The sequence below is a fragment of the Mustela putorius genome, unplaced genomic scaffold (genome assembly GCF_011764305.1).
Source record: "Mustela putorius furo isolate JIRA1106 unplaced genomic scaffold, ASM1176430v1.1 tig00000095_pilon_pilon_pilon, whole genome shotgun sequence".
NCBI lineage: Eukaryota > Metazoa > Chordata > Mammalia > Carnivora > Mustelidae > Mustela > Mustela putorius.
This window is the reverse complement of record NW_025421280.1, coordinates 17,594,171-17,614,179: the sequence shown is the minus strand read 5'-3', so window position 1 is coordinate 17,614,179 and position 20,009 is coordinate 17,594,171. Positions and strand designations below refer to the sequence as shown.

General features: G+C 41.3%; 1 protein-coding gene across 2 annotated transcripts in view; it reads left to right on the top strand.

Moving 5' to 3' along the window:
- CACNA2D3 (calcium voltage-gated channel auxiliary subunit alpha2delta 3) overlaps positions 1-20,009 on the top strand; it is an 851,905-nt gene that overhangs the window by 783,783 nt on the left and 48,113 nt on the right. For both annotated transcript variants that reach the window (XM_045078786.1, XM_045078785.1), the window contains one exon: positions 7,341-7,452. In XM_045078786.1, the coding sequence (XP_044934721.1) occupies positions 7,341-7,452 (112 nt within the window). The remainder of the gene's footprint in view (positions 1-7,340; positions 7,453-20,009) is intronic.

The window sequence follows — 20,009 nt, the reverse complement described above, 5'->3', positions numbered from 1 at the left end:
GGGACACCTACAGAGAGGTGTTCCCAGGCACACAGCTGCACCGGATGGACTCTGATTACAGTGAACCGAATTCAAGAGTGTTTGGGGTTGGCCCAACCCTGAAAAGCTGAGAACCCAGCAGAACAGCATCTCTGTGTCCTGTTCTCTCTCATTCACACACACACACACACACACACACACACACACACAGTCCTGGTGACCCTCAGTGTGTGAGCTCCATGCTTGCCCCTTCCTGTTGGTTTAGGACCTGCTTTGAAGGTCCACAACCCCACTTCGAGAAAATCTAGCCTAGGGAAATAAACTGGGGTCAGAGCCAAGGGGTCTAGGACAGGATGATTGTCACTAAGGAACAGATGACTGCAAATACTGGTAACTCTTTAAATGCTGAATAATAGAGACAATTCAAAATAAATGACAACCAATCCACAGAGAGGCAGAGAAAACCTTTTAACAAGATTCTGTTTCTGAAAATAGATCTTTTCAACGGGATCAAAAATGTTCATGAAATTAAGTAATAGAGCAAGATAAACAATATACAGAACTGTATATACCCCCAGAAAAGCATCCAGTGATGGGGGAGTAGGGGTTATGGATTTAATTAGGGTCAGCAATCGGTATGGCCAGCGGGGAGTCAATAAGCAGAGAACAAAGTATGAATTAGGAAGGGAAGACTATTATGTCCCCCAAGAAAATTCTACCTATAACACAAACCTACTTTGTTTGAAAACTGCACATGATTTGAAAGTGAGAGCTGAGAAGGGTTCTACCAAATGAGTGCTTGCTTCCTTCTTCTGTTTGCTTTTCTTATTCCACAGGCTTCTGCACAGTTTTACTATTAGGGATGAAAATGTTTAGATGAGATGAAAAGGGAGGGACGGAAGAAGGAAGATCAATAGAGGACAAGAGAATGGACTACAAGCTGGCCATAGGGCTGCTCTCGCCGCAGCCCGAAGTGTCTGGGGAAAAGTCCCCTCGACTTCCAAACTAGCTTTGCGCTCTCCAGGCAGCCTTCTTCTGCTGCTTGCTAGCTGCGCCCTCCTGGGCAAGTCTCTTGATCTCCCTGGGCTCTGGTTTCCCAGTTAGTCCACAGAAGTTACCACGAACCCAACCTGTGTGAGAGATGGGTTAGGCGGTGCACACACAGCACATGCGCAGACGAGGCCCGGAGGCAGCGCACCCCACGCGGTGGGCGGTGCTTACCTTTGGGCCTCGGTGGCTTTTGTGGCTGAGATCCTGGCTCTGTGGAAGGAGTGTATTCAGTGCGGAGGGCAGCAGGCTGATCATTTTGGCATTCCTCTTCCCAACCGAATGCCTGCCCTCCTTTGGCTGTGGAGCTTCTGTGGTAAGCGTGAGGATGGCCCATCTTCTCATGCCAGCCCGCATCTCCATTCCCCCCCAATCTCCCCCAGCCCTGCTTCCCTTCCCCATAACCTGTTGCCGCAGGCATCTGCCCATGACAGTCAGTTTAAAAGTTTTTGTTGATGTGACTTTGCAGTCCCTGTGATCTTTGCTCAGATCCGTGGTTTTCAACAGGGGGATTGGAGGAGGCGGGGCGGATTTTTTTTCTCCCAGGAGTCATTGCCATGTTTGGAGACATTTTTGGTCGTCACAACTTGGGGGGGGGGGGGACAGGGTGGGGGGTGGTGCTACTGACAACCAGTGGGTGGAAGCCAGGGGTGCAGCTCAACATCCTAGGACACAGAGCCCCACATCACAAAGAATGATCCTACTCAAAATGTCAGTAGTGCCACTCTTGGGAAACCCTGGTATAAGACCAAAGAGGATGGGGTAGGGGATGCAGAATAAAGAAGAAGGATATGGGGGCACCTGGGTGGCTCAGTCTGTTAAGTGTGTGCTTTCAGCTCAGGTCATGACCCCGGAGTCCCGGGATTGAGTCCCACAGGGCACTTCCTGCTCTATGGGGAGCCTGCTTCTCCCTCTGACCCTCCCCCACTTCTTGTGCTTTTCCTCTCACTCTGAAACAAATAAATAACCTTAAAGAAGAAGAAGAAGAAGAAGAAGGATATGGTCTTTGTATTCATGATGCTTACAGAAATGTATGAAGGTCCCTATTCTGAAGTTTCACATCCCAACCCCCCAACCCCCCTGTACCAGGACCAACAGCAGGCAGAGTTTCAGCTAAGAGCAATCGTGTAATCCTTAAGCTCTCTGTGTTATGTTTTAGAAGCTTTTTTAAAAGTTCCTTAATAGATAATTGCAAGTCGTGTTGCCCTTTTGCCACAATGTGAGACCTGCTCCCAGACTGGAGACAGACCTTGTCAGACGATTGTGTCGTCACCACACCATGTGCTAACATACAGTGAGTGCTTTCCCATTTCCGGAGTGCGGGCCCTTGACCATCTTCAGATCCCTTCATCATCCCTGAGAGGTAGGGACTGCTGGAATTTGTCACTAACCCTTTCTGAGCTGCATGAGTCAGACAGCTACTAGATGAGGGGCTCAGATGTGAGCCAAGAGTTCAGCTAGATGGCAATGAGCAAGACAGCCTGCCTTCTTGGACCCTGTGTGGTTCTGGCTGCTGTATGCGGATTGTTTCATTCCGCCCTGTAGGCCTCTGCTGGCCAGAGCTGCCTTTTTCCATTTCACAGATGGAGAAAAGAATGGAATGGGGGAGCTGTCCTTGGGGGAGCTGTCCTTGGGCTGGCGGGGCTGGGGCTGCTATCAGCTGGGGATCTTTGTTAAAGAAAAATGTAAATTCTCAGACCCAGAGCATAAGGAGAGAAAAGTTTCACAGCGCTATTGACTTGCAAGGTTTCTTCATTCTAATTTTACCATTCCCTCGCTAGATAAAGACCCTGGGCTGAGACATACATCTTTGTTTAGCTAAAAATGGAATCCATAATTACACTGTTTATCTGCTTCATTTCCTTAATGAAGGGGACTGTGGAAGCCCATTTCTGCTTGATTATCACAAAGGTATCATTTTGGCAAAGTTGCACAAAGAACGGAGCTTGCTGGCACGGAGTATGAATGGGGGTGCGTTCACAGAGACAAAAGAAGAGGAAAGCTTTTCAAACGGCAACTCTATTCATTCCCGGTTGTCTGCCCATAATTACTGTGAACCCCAGTCAGTTATTCTCATCAGGGACATTTGTTGCTAAGGGAAAATTAAAGAAATTCAATTGTGTGGCTGCTCCATTGGGTGCTTCATTGTGAGTGAGTGGTAGGTCACGGCTTCGGCCTGGGGCCGCCGGCCTCATGGGGATGGGAGGTACAGCGGTGGAACGGTGCAGAACAGCGGCCCCACGATGTGACCGTGCACAAGCGGGTCTGGGCTCCCGAGCTCACGGCAACGTGACTTGGGGCGGGCAGTGTCACTTAATTTCTCTGGGCTGTAGTTTGTCCATCTGTGAAGACAGGAGAGCGGCCGGCCTTCCTCACTGCCTGGCGGTGAGGACTGGGAGGACTCCTTCCAGGCAAAGGGCCTAGCGGTGTGTTTGGCGTGGGGTGAGGGCTTCGCGGGTACGGGCTGGGAAGGTGGTTTTGGTGTTTAAGTAGATGATGGTCATGGTGAGTCTCTCTCTGGGGGACTTCTGGCAGGCCATGTCTGCTTTCTGAACCCCATTTTCCCTACAACAAGGAATCAGCCCAGCTGAACTTCATGACCTTTGTAAGATAATGTGATGTAAATGCCCAGTGGCTAAAACAGCACTCAGGAGATCCCTGGCAGCCAGAGCAGTTCAGAATGGCAGAGATGAGCAGTAACGACCAACCCGCAAATATATGCGGTGTCCATAGCGCTCCAGACAAAGAAAGGTCTTCATCGTAAACCATGTTATTTCGATTAACTGTGACCATGGTTTTATACGATAATTCGCATGTGGCCCAAAAGCCCAGCAGACGACTGGCAGCCAGTCTATCGTCGTGTTGCGGACAGAGTCGACGAGGGTTTATCGCCCCATCAGTATGGGTACCTTGTGAAGGGAACACAAATTTCATCTCCAGGAAGGATCCGAGCCAAATGAGCCTCACCATTGAGAGCGCTGGACTCGTTCCATAGTAACTGGGCCCAGACAATTACAATGAGAGATGGTGCAATTATCGGGCCCGTTTAAATCGTGCACACTGCCTATCTCAGCCCGGCCCAAAGACCTTCCTTCCTTCCTTTCATTGGCCGAACTTCACAGAGCAGTTAAATATATGTGTGCTGGAGCCAGAAGGCCCAAGTTCAAATTTTGGCTCTGCCACATACTCACTGGATGAATTTGGGCAATTCATTCAGTTGTCTCCTCCATTCACTAACCTGCAAAAAAAAAAAAAAAAGATTCCCACCTTATAGTTTATTCTTCTTTTTCATTTTGTCATGTTTTACTGTTAAATAAATTAATACATGTAAAGCAGAACAGCATCTGGCACGTAGCGATTTCTTAATAAACGAGGCCGTTACCAACATGAGCTTATATGTGCCATCTGCATACGAGAGCCGTATCCACTTATAATCCGCATTGTTTGGGTTTGGTTTTGTTTTTTCACTTGATCTTTATTTCATTTTAAGGGACTCACTTTTTTTGAAATTCAAATAATTTAAATATTAAAAGGAAGTTTCCCCAGTGGAAAGTCGCTCTCACTTGCTACTCAAAGGAGTCAATTGCGAACACAAGAGCCATGAAAATAAAAAGTGTGACCAAATTGTAGCCAGATGCTCTGAGCTTTATGGGTGGCCTCCCCAAATGAAAAAAAAAAAAAAAAAAAAAAAAAAAGGGGGGTGGGGTGGGGGAGAGCCAAGGAAAGAATAATGAAAAAGAAAGAAAGGTGAGAAAAACTCCCTAGCATCCGACAAAGCTGTCCTCCTGACAAAATCAGAGGCAGTGGAGAAGAAAGTGGAAGGGAACCATGTTTCCACCAGGTGCCCCCGCTCTGTGCTGGGGCTGTTTAGCCCTGGGCTTCCTAAAACCAGCACCTCAGGGCATGGGGGAGGCGGGGGGCGGGCAGGCAGGTTGGGGGACCCCGGCTGTTGGGAGCATGACGCTCGCCCATGCTGTTCCTGCAGTGAAGCCAGGACTCTGAGGACTCTGGGAGGTAGTCACTGGTCTTTTCTAACCATAAAGTGATGCTTCAGAAAGGCCCGCCGTTTCTGACGATTCGGCGTAATAACACGCAGTCATGTGGCAGGAAGCGTGTTGGGTGAAAGAGCCCCTCACAGCGCACCCGCCTCTTGCCAGGCATGAATTCGTCTGCTTCTCACACAACCACGTGAGGTTATTCCGTCTTATTCCCATTTTACCGAGGAGAACACGGAGGCGTCACGAGATTGAACTCACCGGCTGTCCCACAGCGGTGCCAAGATTCATGCCCCTTAGTTTGTGCCCTTCGCTGCTAAGTGATTAGTCCAGCTCCTGGCACATGGGTGGTGACATGCTCCAGACCTAGCGTCTGGTGAAGGCTGTTTTGCATGTCTGCACCTGCATGTATGTGGAAGTGAGCACATGCGGCCCTTGGTGAAGAGCTGTGCCTGCCTTGGTCGGTTCATTACTCAGAACAACTCCGTGCCTTGGCGTGGGCATCGTGCCTTTCGTATCAGTGACCAGTTTCTGAAAAAGCACAGGTCATACATTTAAAAAAAAAAAGCTGATTGAATCCACTTCCTTCTTCTCCTTTGAGAGGAGAAAAATGACAATGCATTATGCTTTAACCCCAAACCCCCAATCAATTTCCTCAAAATAATTAACGCTTAGGGAAAATTCTATTTAAAAAAAAAAGTCATGTTAGAATATACATGCTTGGAACATGGCTTCTAATCAGCCAACAAATATCTGGTGGTTGCCAGGGGCTCCTTTTGCACTTAGCAATCCTGTGCTGGCCCACTTAGTGCCGGCAGCCTCCCCATGGCCATTTCACAAAACGTGACATGTTTTGTCAGGCTTCTGATGAATGAATGAAATGAAATGTCGCTGAGCTTCTGACATCCAACCAACTGCATTGGGAATAGAACTTGAGATTTTGTCAAAACAGTATTTTGTTAAAATCCTACCAAGTTTTGGAGTTGAAAATGTAAATTATATATTCTATATTTATAAATAGGTGTTTATATTTCCATATAAAATATCAGCCAAAAACTTTGTACAAAGTTTGGGTGTTGGAAACCTATGAACATTCTACTGGTAAGGTCTCTTTTTTTTTAGAGGAGTGGGAGGGGCAGAAGGGGAGGGTGAGAGAGAATGGTGAACGGGCTCCCATCCAGTGTGGAACCCAACGCAGGGCTCCGTCTCAGAACACTGAACTGAGTTCATGACCTGAGCGGAAATGAAGAGTCGGATTCTTAACCGACTAAGCCACCCAGGCGCCCCCTACTGGTAAGATATTAATGAGTGACCAGTCCTGTGACAAGGACCCATACTCTTGCCATTTCCATTTTGCGGATAAGAATACTGAGGATTAGCCAGAAGCAATGGAGCAGGGGATTTATACTCCAAACTTCTCTTTTAGTCTTCACCCTTAACCACTATGTTACAGTATCTACCATCATCATCATTTCAGTATTACAATGGCATCATTAGAATGCTAATGTTCTTATTGTTATTGGTTACTGTCGTTACCATTTATTATTATTATAAACTGACATTCACGCAGCACTCATTATGGTCCAAGTACTCTACTAAGTACTCCACATATAATGTTTCATTTACTTCTCAAATCACCCTCTGTTAGAGGGACTGGATTAGCCCCAATTTAGACATTGAAAAAAATGGAAACTTAAAGAGTTTCTGGAACTTGCCCACTGGACATAACTCGTTTACATTATTTTATCAACCGCCGAAACATTACCAAGTGCCTACTAGGTACCCAACCATGTACCGGGGTTATCTAGCTGCATTCGTGGACAAGGAACTTCATAAGAGTAAGATCAGTTATATGGCTGTGGTTCAAAGACATTACGTATTTTACTATTCCTTACTTCAATTTTGTTTCTGTCATAAAACCATGCAATTGTATCATGACCTTTGTCTCACCCTAAATAATATGGTGTAACTTCTATTTTATACATTTATTCCAATACACATATGTGTTATTGCTGAGTTCAAGTAAGTCTGAAGTCGGAGACCCGTTGACTGATGTTGTCCCAGAAAGTATTCTTGTGATGCATAAATGATAGTGGATGAAGCCAACACAACGGCTTGAGGAATTATAGCTTATAGAGTTGCTTGGCAGATGAAATCACTTGACTAATTAGAAAATAATGCATTATGCTATGCCTAGAAAAATCAGAGCACGGCGGGAGGAGAACTGTGTTCTGAGTTTCTGTGGGCTGCCAGTCACAAGAAAGCCTGTGCCTTTGTTCTTTATCTTTTTTACTTTTTTTTTTTTTTCTATCCCTACAGCGCAGAAATTGAAACAGACCCTGGAGCCTTGTGATACTGAATATCCAGCATTTGTCTCTGAACGCACCATCAAGGAGACTTCAGGGAACATTGCTTGTGAAGACTGCTCCAAGTAAGCCTCCCGCCTCCTTTCTGCTCAGTGTAGAACTCCCAATGTGTCCGCGTGCTCACTATCACAGTGAGAGATGGAAACATGGTGGCCCTCTTGTGTGAGGAGGTGTTTCTACTGGCTTGGAAGAAACATCACTTGGATTTGTTAGATCATTTAGAACTTGGGAAAGGTTCAAAATGCTTGAGAATGCATCCTAGAATAGACAAGGTTTTTAGCTGAGTTTATTGCTGGTTGGAAAAAGTCCTAATTCGTGCTTTCCCAGTTGGTGGTTGGCCATTTCAACCATCTGTTGGGAAAAATTCTTCTGTATCTTTCTTGGAGGCATCAAATCTTTAGGAGTCACTGGAGTCTGACATCTGGGGAATGAGTCTTGGTCGCTTACTAGGCATTTCCCTGATTCCTAATGACATTGGGCTTTTTTAAAAAATGGTTTTATTGATCATTTGGGTTTCTTTACCCTTCATTTCTGTTGGAAGTTGCCTGTTGGGTGATGAATCCACTCCTACTGGTTTGGTGTTCTAGTTTTGGGGTGCAATTTCTTTCCAGTTGTATGCTTTACATATATGTCTTCCTAGTCCTTCGTCTGACTCCTCATCTTCTGTAATGTCTTTAGATGCATAAATTTTCCTTTGCCTTTATTTTAATGTAGTCTAATTTTTTCTTCTGTTCTATGATTTGTGCATTTGTGCTTTAAGAAATTAGTTTGTGCCCTCTTGTCGTAGTAGTATTCTCAAATCGTTTTATTCCAAATACTTCCAGTGTTGACTTTCACCTTCAGGACTTGAATCTCCCTTGAATTTATTTGTGTGTGCCATAAGGTAGCATCTAATTTCATCTTTTTCAATAGTTCCCTGTCAACCAGCACTGCCTATTCAATGATCTTTTTTTTGTTGTTCCAGTTGATTTATTGTGGCACCTGTGTCATATAGGGTGAGTTCCCATCTGTATGCAGGTCTGTTTCCAGGTTTTATGGTTTGTCAGTACTGATGTCAATACCATAGCTCTTTAATTATTAGAGCTTTATAATGTGATTTTATATTTAGGAGAACAAATATCTTTTCCATATTCTTCTAAGTTGTCATGGCTATTTTTTTTCTCTCCTCTTTGATATTAATTCTATAATCAGCTTGTTAATTTCCAAGAATTATGGCACAGTTTTGATTAAAATTGCTGTAAGTTATAGATTAATTTGAAGATAATTGCTATCTTGTATAATACTGGAACTTTACATTTATAAACTTAGTATGTCTCTTTATTTACATGTCTTTTCATAGAATTTTATAATTTTATGTTAGATTTATACCTTGAAAACATATAGTTTTTCCTGCTATCAGAAATGGCATACATTTAAAACTGCATTTTCTAATTGATAATTGTTAGAATATGAGAACAACTCTGTATATTGAATATCTTATATCCAGTTGCTAAATACTCTTTTAGATTTAATAGTTTGTGTATCACTTCTCTCGAATTTTTTTAAATTAATATATAATGTATTATTTGCCCCAGGGGTACAGGTCTGTGAATTGTCAGTCTTACACAGTTCACAGCACTCACCATATCACATATTCTCCCCAATATCCATAACCCAGCCACCCTCTCCATATCCTCCTCCCCCTGGCAACCCTCACTTTGTTTTGTGAGATTAAGAGTCTCTTATGGTTTGTCTCCCTCCCAATCCCATCTTGTTTCATTTTTTCCTTCCCTACCCCCCAAACCTTCTACCCTGCCTCTCAGATTCCTCATATCAGGGAGATCATATGATAATTATCTTTCTGGTTCACTTACTTCACTCAGCATAATACCCTCTAGTTCCATCCACATCATTGCAAATAGCAAGATTTCATTTCTTTTGATGGCTGCATAGTATTCCATTGTATGTATATACCACATCTTCTTTGGCCATTCATCGGTTGATGGACATCTAGGTTCTTTCCATAGTTTGGCTGTTGTGGACATTGCTGCTATAGACATTGGTGCATGTGCCTCTTCAGATCACTACATTTGTATCTTTAGGGTAAATACTCAGTAGTGTGCTTGTTAGGTCATAAGGTAGCTCTATTTTCAACTTTCTGAGGAACCTCCATGCTCTTTTCCAGAGTGGCTACACCAACCTGCATTCCCACCAACAGTGTAGGAGGGTTTGCCTTTCTCCACATCCTTGTCAGCATCTGTTGTTTCCTGACTTGTTAATTTGAGCCATTCTGACTGGTGTGAGGTGGTATCTCATTGTAGTTTTGATTTATATTTCCCTGATCCCGAGTGATGTGGAACACTTTTTTATGTGTCTGTTGGCCATCTGGATGTCTTCTTTGCAGAAATGTCTATTCATGTCCTCTGCCTATTCCTTGATTGGATTATTTGTTCTTTGGGTGTTGAGTTTGTTAAGTTCCTTAGATACTAGCCCTTTATCTGATATGTCATTTGCAAATATCCTCTCCCATTTTGTTAGTTGTCTTTTGGTTTTGCTGACTCATTCCTCTGCTGTGCAAAAACTTTTGATCTTGATGAAGTCCCAATAGTTCATTTTTGCCCTTGTTTCCCTTGCTTTTGATGATGTTTTAGGAAGAAATTGCTGCGGCTGAGGTCGAAGAGGTCGTTGTCTGTGTTCTCCTCAAGGATTTTGATGGATTCCTTTCTCACATTGCAGTCTTTCATTCATTTTGAGTCTATTTTCGTGTGTGGTATAAGGAAATGGTCCAGTTTCATTCTTCTGCATGTGGCTGTCCAATTTTCCCAACACTGTTTGTTGAAGAGACTGTCTTTTTTTCCATTGGACATTCCTTCCTGCTTTGTCAAAGATTAGTTGACCATAGAGTTGAGGGTCTATTTCTGGGCTCTCTATTCTGTTCCATTGATCTGGGTGTCTGTTTTTGTGCCAGTACCATACTGTCTTGATGATGACAGCTTTGTAAAAAAGCTCGAAGTCTGGAATTGTGATGCCACCAACTTTGGCTTTCTTTTTCAACATTCCTCTGGCTGTTTGAGGCCTTTTCTGGTTCCATATAAATTTTAGGGTTATTTGTTCATTTCTTGGGGAAAAAATTGATGGTATTTTGATAGGGATTGCATTAAACATGTAGATTGCTTTAGGTAGCATAGACATTTTCACAATATTTGTTCTTCCAATTCATGAGCATGGAACGTTTTTCCATTTCTTTGTGTCTTCCTCAATTTCTTTCATGAGTACTTTATAGTTTTCTGAGTATAGATTCTTTGGCTCTTTGATTAGGTTTATTCCTAGATGTCTTATGGTTTTGGGTGCAATTGTAAATGGGATCAATTCCTTAATTTCTCTTTCTTCTATGTTAATGTTGGTGTATAGAAATGCAACTGATTTTTGTGCATTGATTTTATATCCTGACACTTACCTGAATTCCTGTGTGAGTTCTTACAATTTTGGAGTGGAGTCCTTGGGGTTTTCCACATAAAGTATCATATCATCTGCAAAGAGTGATAGTTTGACTTCTTTGCCAATTCAGATGCCTTTAATTTTTTTTTGTTGTCTGATTGCTGATGCTAGGACTTCTAGTACTATGTTGAATAGCAGTGGTGATAATGGACATCCCTGCCGTGTTCCTGACCTTAGCAGAAAAGCTCTCACTTTTTCTCCATTGAGAACGATATTCACTGTGGGTTTTTCATAGATGGCTTTGATGATATTGAGGTATGTACCCTCTATTCCTACACTTTAAAGAGTTTCAATCAAGAAAGGATGCTGTACTTTGTGAAATGTTTTTTTAGCATCTATTGAGAGTATCATATGGTTCTTGTCCGTTCTTTTATTAATGTATTGTATCACATTGATTGATTTGCAGATGTTGAACCAACCTTGCAGCCCTGGAATAAATCCCACTTGGCTGTGGTGAATAATCTTTTAATGTACTGCTGGATCTTGTTGGCTAGTATTTTGGTGAGAATTTTCTCATCTGTGTTCATCAAGAATATTGGTCTTTAATTCTCTTTTTTAATGGGGTCTTTGTCTGGTTTTGGCATCAAGGTAATGCTGGCCTCATAAAATGAGTTTGGAAGTTTTCCTTCCATTTCTATTTTTTGAAACAGTTTCAGGAGAAAAGGTATTAATTCTTCTTTAAGTGTTTGGTAGAATTCCCCTGGGAAGCTGTCTGGCCCTGGGCTCTTGTTTGTTGGGAGATTTTTGATGACTGCTTCAATCTCCTTACTGGTTATGGGTCTGTTCAGGTTTCCTATTTCTTCCTGGTTCAGTTTTGGTAGTTTATATGGCTCTAGGAATGCATCCATTTCTTCCAGATAGTCAAATTTCCTGGTGTATATTTGCTCATAATATGTTCTTATAATTGTTTGTATTTCTTTGGTGTTGGTTGTGATCTCTCCTCTTTCATTCATGATTTTATTTATTTGGGTCCTTTCTCTAGAAAGGACCTGGCTGGGGTTTATCAATCTTATAAATTCTTTCAAAGAAACAGCTCCTAGTTTCATTGATTTGTTCTACTATTCTTTTGGTTTCTATTTCATTGATTTCTACTCTGATCTTTGTGATTTCTCTTCTACTGGGTTTAGGCTTTATTTGCTGTTCTGTCTCCAGCTCCTTTTGGTGTAGGGTTAGGTTGTGTATTTAAGACCTTTCTTGTTTCTTGAGAAAGGCTTGTATCGCTATATACTTTCCTCTCAGGACTGCCTTTGCTATGTCCCATAGATTTTGGACAGTTGTGTTTTCATTATCATTTGTTTCCATGAATTTTTTCAATTCTTTAATTTCCTGGCTGACCCATTCATTCTTTAGTAGGATGCTCTTTAGCCTCCACGTATTTAGATTCTTTCCAACTTTCCTCTTGTGATTGAGTTCTAGTTTCAGAGCATTATGGTCTGAAAATATGCAGGGAATGATCCTAATTTTTTGGTACTGGTTGAGACCTGCTTTGTGACCAGGAGGTGATCTATTCTGAAGAATGTTCCATGTGCCTAGAGAAGAATGTGTGTTCTGTTGCTTTGGGATGGAATGTTCCAAATATATCTGTGATGTCCATCTGGTCCAGTGTGTCATTTAAAGCCTTTATTTCCTTGTTGATCTTTGCTTGGATGATCTGTCCATTTTAGTAAGGGGGGTGTTAAAGTCCTTGACTACTATTGTATTATTGTTGATGTGTTTCTTTGATTTTGTTATTAATTGGTTTATATAGTTGGCTGTTCCCATGTTAGGGGCATAGATATTTAAAATTGTTAGATCTTCCTGTTGGATAGAACTTTTAAGTATGATATAGTGTCCTTTCTCATCTCTTATGGCCTGTGGCTTAAAATCTAATTTATCTGATATCAGGATTGCCACCCCAGCTTTCTTTTGATGTCCATTAACATCAAAATTAGCATCCCAATTGTTTTCCATCCCCTCACTTTAAATATGGAGGTGTCTTTGGGTCTAAAATGAGTTTCTTGTAGACAGCATATTGATGGGTTTTATTTTTTTAATCCATTCTAATGCCCTATGTCTTTTGTTTGGGCCATTTAGCCCATTTACATTCAGGGTAACTATTGAAAGATATTAATTTAGTGCCATTGCATTGCCTGTAAGGTGACTGTTAGTGTATATTGTCTCTGTTCCTTTCTGCTCTACTACTTTTAGGCCATCTCTTTGCTTAATATTTATCAATATTAATTTTTCAATATTTCCTGTAGGGATGATTTGGTGTTTACAATTTCTTTTACTTTTTGTTTGTCCTGGAAGCTTTTTATCTCTCCTTCTATTTTCAGTGATAGCCTAGCTGGATATAGTATTCTTGGCTGCATGTTTTTCTCATTTAGTGCTCTGAATATATCATGCCAGTTCTTTCTGGCCTGCCAGGTCTCTGTGGATAAGTTTGCTGCCAATCTCATATTTCTACCATAGTATATTACAGACTTCTTGTCCCGAGCCTCTTTCCGGATTTTCTCTTTATCACTAAGACTTGTAAGTTTTACTATTAGATGATGGGGTGTAGACCTATTTTTATTGATTTTGAGGGGAGTTCTCTGTGCCTCCTGAATTTTGATGCTTGTTCCCCTTGCCATCTTAGGGAAATTCTGTATAATGATTAGCTCCAATATACCTTCTGCCTCCCTCTCTCTTTCTTCTTCTTCTGAAATCCCAATTATTCTAATATTGTTTCATCTTATGGTATCACTCATCTCTCGAATTCTCCCCTTGTGGTCCAGTAGTTGTTTGTCTCTCTTTTGCTCAGCTTCTTCATTCTCCATCATTTGGTCTCCTATATCATTAATCCTCTCTCCTGCCTCATTTATCCTAGCAATAAGAGCCTCCGTTTTTCATTTTACCTCATTAATAGTTTTTTTTATTTCAGCTTGGTTAGATTTTAATTCTTTTATTTCTCCAGAAAGGGCTTTTATTTCTCCAGACAGTGTTTCTCTAATATCTTCCATGCCTTTTGCAAGCCCAGCTAGCACCTTGAGAATCATCATTCTGAACTCTAGATCTGACACATTACCAATCTGCATATTGACTAGGTCCCTAGCCTTTAGTACCACCTCTTGTTTTTTTTTTTTTTTTGTGGTGAGTTTTTCCACCTTGTCATTTTATCCAGATGAATGAGAGAATAAAATACTAAAAGTGTGGCAAAGACCCCAGAAAAACATACACTAATCAATTCAGAAGAGACTCCAAATCAGGGGCAGAAAAAGGGTTAAAAAGAAATTTAAAAAAATTAATGTGTGTATATATATATATTAGACTGGTGAATAGAATAGAACCACCACTTGATTTTGGTCTCTTAGAAGAAACTACCTCCCAAAATTTTAAAGAAAGAAAAACTTATATATATATATATAAAATAAGGATAAACATGATAAAGGGATGGAATATGAATGTAAAGATGAAAATTAAAAAAAAATTCTAAAAAAGGAATTGATAAGATATGTTGGTTGGAAAAAGAAAGAAAAAGAAAATGGAGAGAATTTGCTTAGCTAGAGGTAGAACAAAGCCCTGGGCTAGATAGGGTATCTTTCAATCTACTTTTGTATCCCAAAATTTTTTAGAAGAAAAAACCCTATATGTATACACAAAATAAAGTTAGATACAATGAATGATAAAATATGACTATAATAATGAAGATTTAAAAAGATATTTTTTTAGAAAGGTATTGTTAATATACACTAGTTAAAAAATGTTAAAAGAGGAAAGAGGAAAGGTTAAAAAAATTAGAATAAGAAAAAAATAAAATTAAAAAAAATTAATTAACTTTGCAACACTAAGGAATCATGGGGAGAAAGCCATGTATTCCATGCTTTGCTTTTCCCTCCTCTGAAATTCTGCTGTTCTCCTTGATCAGTGAGCTTGGTCTTGGCTGGATGTTCTTGCTGATCTTCTGGGGGAGGGGCCTATTGCAATGATTCTCAACTGTCTTTGCCCAAAGCAGAATTGCCCTGCCCTTGCCAGGGGCCAGGCTAAGTAATCTGTTCAGGTTCGCTCTGGGAGATTTTGTTCCCTGAACGCTTTCCATAGAGCTCTGGAGGATGGGAATGAAAATAGCGGCCTCCCAATCTCTGGCTGGAGGAGCAGAAAGCTTTGGGCCCCCACTTCTCAGTGCACCCTCAGAGAAAAGCAGTGAATCCCCCCCATGTCCCTGGTCTCCGGCCATGCTCTAAGCTCACCCGGCCTGTGACCGAGCGTTTCTGTCGCTGTTGCACGGCCCTGTTTGGAGTCTCCAAACCCAGCAGATTCCAGCACTGTGCTCCCACACTGCTCTTCCCAGAGGAGGAAGGAGGGGATCTCCTCAGATCTGCCACTTTTGCAGTCCCTGCTCAAAGAGCAGTGGCCCGACTGTGCTGCAGATCACAGTTTAAGGTAATCCCAAGCTGAGAGCCCCTCCTCAGCACCATCTCTGTAGCTGGCTTCCCTGTTCTGATACCTGAAAACTCAGCTACACTCAGCCACTTCTGATCCTTCCGTGCCCCTGTGGGACCTGAGACCACACTGTCCCCTCAAGGGCTCCACCCCTACTTAGCCCCTGGGGTGATGTCCCTCAGTGGAGAAGACTTCTAATGTTCGGATTTTGTGCTCCGTTGCTCTGCCACTGGCCGGGAGCTGGCCCCTCCCGCCCCACAGTCTATCTACCTGTTGCTTCGGATTCTCTTCTTTTTCATGTCCTACCTTTCAGAAAGTAGTCGATTTTCTGTTCCTAGAATTGCTGCTTTTCTTCTCTTCAATCTCCTGTTGGGTTTGTAGGTGTTCAGAATGGTTTGGTAACTATCTAGCTGAACTCCTGTAACCTGATGTCCTCTCAGTCTGCTACTCCTCCGCCATCTTGACTCTCCTCCTCTCTCAGACTTTTTTCACACACAGTAACACCATTTGTGAAAATTTTCCTTTATATCCTCCGTACTTACTTTGTTGCATAAAAGTAACCTGGATTGTTGACTAGAAGCAGTGAGAGTAGACAACCGTATCTTGTTCCTAATTTAAAGGAATTTCTTCTAATAATTCCATGTTAACTATGATGTTTGCTACAGGATTTTTTTTTATTGAAGTATAATTCACATACAATATCATATTAGTTTCTGTTATACAGCATAGCGATTCGACATATGTAGACATTATGAAATGGTCACCACAATAAATCTAACTCCCATCTGTCAACTTATGAAGTTAATACAATGTCAGTGACTCTATGATTTATTAAATCCCCATGATTTATTTTATTGCTGAAAGTTTATAATTCTTGATCCCCTGCACCCATTTCATCCACCCTTCCCCTCCCTTCAGGCAACCACCAACTTTTTTTTTTCTCTCCATCTATAAATGTGAGTTTTGTTTTGTTTTGTTGATTTATTTTTTAGTTTCTCCATGTAAGTAAAGTCATGTGGTATGCTATTGGGTTTTCTGTAGTATTATATTATATTGTATTGTATTGCATTGTATTATGTTACGTTAGTCACCATACAGTACATCATTAGTTTTTGATGTAGTGTTCCATGATTCATTATTTGCATATAACACCCAGTGCTCCATGTAATCCATGCCCTCCTTAATACCCATCATTGGGCTAACCCATCCCCCCAACCTCCATTCCCTCTGAAACCTTTAGTTTGTTTCCCTGGGTCCATAGTCTCTCATGGTTCATGTCATCTTCTGATTCCCTCCTCTTCATTTTTCCCTTCCTTCTCCTAATGTCCTTCTCCTAATGCTATTCCTTATGTTCCACATACAAATGAAACCATATGATAACTGTCTTTCTCTGCTTGACTTATTTCACTCAATATAATCCCCTCCAGTTTCAACCACGTTGGTGAAAATGGTGGGTATTCATCCTTTCTGATGGCTGAGTAATATTCCATTGTATGTACGGAGCACATTTTCTTTATCCATTCATCTCTTGAAGGGCATCTCACCTCTTCCACAGTTCGGCTATTGTGGACATTCCTGTTATGAACATTGGGGTGCATGTGGCCCTTCTTTTCACTATATCTTTGGGGTAAATACCCAGTAGCACAGTTACTGGGTCACAGAGTAGCTCTATTTTTCACTTTCTGAGGAATCTCCATATTATTTTCCTAAGTGGCTGCATCAACTGGCATTCTTACTACCAGTGTAAGAGGGTTCCCCTTTCTTCATATTCTTTCCAACATTTGCTATTTATGCCTTGTTAATTTTTGCCATTCTTACTAGTGTAAGGTGGTATCTCAATGTGGTTTTGATTTTAATTTCTCTGATGGCTAATGTAGTTGAACATTTTTTCAACTACATGGGTGTTGAGTTTGAGAAGTTCTTTATAGATCTTGGATACCAGCCCTTTATCCATAGTGTCATTTGCAAATATCTTCTCCCATTCTGTGGGTTACCTCTTAGTTTTGTTAACTGTTTCCTTTGCTGTGCAGAAGCTTTATATATTGCTGAAGTCCCAAAAGTTCATTTTTGCTTTTGTTTCCTTTGTCTTTGGAGATGAGTCTTGAAAGAAGTTGCTGTGGCGGATATTGAAGAGGTTACTGCCTATGTTCTCCTCTAGGATTTTGATGGATTCTTGCCTCATGTTGAAATCTTTCATCCATTTAGAGTTTATCTTTGTATACGGTGTAAGAGAATGGTCGAGTTTCATTCTTCTGTTTTCTAAATTATAGTAAAATATTAATTATGTGAAATTTACCTTTGTTACTATTTTTAAGGACATTTTGACAGTGATTTTCTTTTTAAGCTTATTTGTTTGTTTATATACTCTCTAAACCGAGAATGGGGCTGGAACTCACTACTCCAAGATCAAGAGTTACTTGCTTTCCTAACTGAGCCAGCCAGACCACCCCCATTGTGACTATTTTTAAGTGTACAGTTCAAGAGCATTAAGTAGATTAGCAATGTTGCATAACCGCAACTGGTATCCATTTCCCGAGTTGCCTTAGATTTTTGATATTTAACTATTTATTAGGCTAAAGAAAACCTCTACAGGAGTATTTGTTGCTCTTGTTGCTATTGCTTGGAATTTGAGTGGATGTTGAATTTTATCAAAACATCTTTTGTACATTAATTATGAAAATAATTTTAATTTGTTATTATGTTGAGTCACATTGGTAAATTTTTTAAAAAAACTTAAATCATGAAATATATCATATATACTTTATCTTTAATGATAGATGGATTCTCTAATGTGAAAACATGCATTTTTTTTCTCAGGATGGTCCTTCATTGCCCTGATTACAAAAGACAAAAATCAAAACCATCTTTCTAGGTCCATTTGTTCGTGTTATATTGAAGTTGCTATCTGTTCTCAAAAAGAAGAGTGGGTTAGGGGCACCTTTGGTGCTCAATTGGCTAAGCATGATTCTTGATCTCAGCTCAGCTCATAATCTCAGGGTCCTGGGATCAAACCCTGCATCTGGCTCTGCACTCCGCGGGGAGTCTGCCAAAGGTTCTCTCTCCCTCTCCTTCTGCCCTCTCCCCTTCATAAATCAATAAATGGATGTTTAAAAAAAGGAAGAGTGGGCTATGCTTTTCCTTCCATGGACTGTCATTTGGCTTTGTTATTAAGGTCATTTTATTGCCATTAAATTTCCTGGGTCTTATACATTTTGTAGGAGATTAAATTATCTGCTTCTTTTAGGTTTGGGAAAACTTACCCCTAAAACAATAAACAAGCGATACGTTATTTATTTATTTATTTATTTATTTATTCCTGTGCGAGTAAATTTTCAACTACTAAATGAATTCCTCCAGTGGTTAGATATCTTTGGTGTGTCTATTTCTTTTTGAAATGATTTTGGTAATTATATTTCTTAGAAAACTGCCTCTTTCATCCCGCTTTCCATGTTTATTGCGGGCATTTGTTAATAGTGTTCTCTTTTTTTTTTTTTTTTTAAGATTTTATTTATTTATTTGACAGAGAGAAATCACAAGTAGGCAGAGAGGCAGGCAGAGAGAGAGAGGAGGAAGCAGGCTCCCCGCTGAGCAGAGAGCCCGATGCGGGACTCGATCCCAGGACCCTGAGATCATGACCTGAGCCGAAGGCAGCAGCTTAACCCACTGAGCCACCGAGGCGCTCCAATAGTGTTCTCTTTTGATTAAAAATGCTGCCGTATGTGCGATTTTCTCTGCCTTCCCCTCGCATTCCCCCCCCCACGTACCTTCTCTTCTCACCCTCTCTCCCCTCCCCCACCCGCCCTCTCCCTCTCGTTCCCTCGCTCCCTTTCTCTTCCTGTCCCTCTCTCGCACTCGCTCCCTCTTTCTTTCCCGTGTTCCCGCCCCTTCTTGCTTGCTCTCTCCCTCCCCTCCCCCTCGGCCACCCTCTCCCTCTTTCTCTCACTCTCCCTCCTCCTTTCTCTCCCTACCTCTCCCTCCCCCCCTGGCTCCCCACTTCTCCTTCCCGCTCCCTGTTCCCTCCTCCTCCTCCCTCTCTCCTTCCCTGACTCCCTCCTTCCATTGTTCCCTCCTTCCTTCCCCCCCTCTCAGGACTAACAGAGATGTGGTTTTCTTTTCCTTTTCAGAGAACCATCATTGAGTTGGTTAGATTTTCTCTGCTGTTTCTTTGATCTTCTATTTCATTTATTTTGCTTCTTATCGGTATTATTACCTTTCTTCTGTGTTTTCAGGCTTTACTCTTTATTATGGTCTAACATTTCATGTTTGATGCTTAGCTTTTGTAACTTCATTCATATATATATATATAAATATATTTTATATATATGTGTAATTTTTCTCTGCATTTCAGTTTATATAGCGTTTTCATTATTATTCAGCTGTGATAATTTTCTAATTTTCACCGTATTTTTAACTGGTAACTTTTTAAATACTGTTTTAAGATTTTCTAAAATATGTGGGTTTTGAGACTATTTTTTTTTTCCTTATTGACTGCTGGTTAAATGACATTGCAATCTGCATACCACATGGTCTGTGCAGAGACTTGTTCTGTATTCTGGTACCTGACCCACATCTTTTTTTTTTTTTTTAAGATTTTATTTATTTATTTGACAGAAATCACAAGTAGCAGAGAGAGAGAGGGAAGCAGGCTCCCTGCTGAGCAGAGAGCCCGATGTGGGGCTTGATCCCATGAACCTGAGATCATGACCTGAGCCGAAGGCAACGGCTTAACCCACTGAGCCACCCA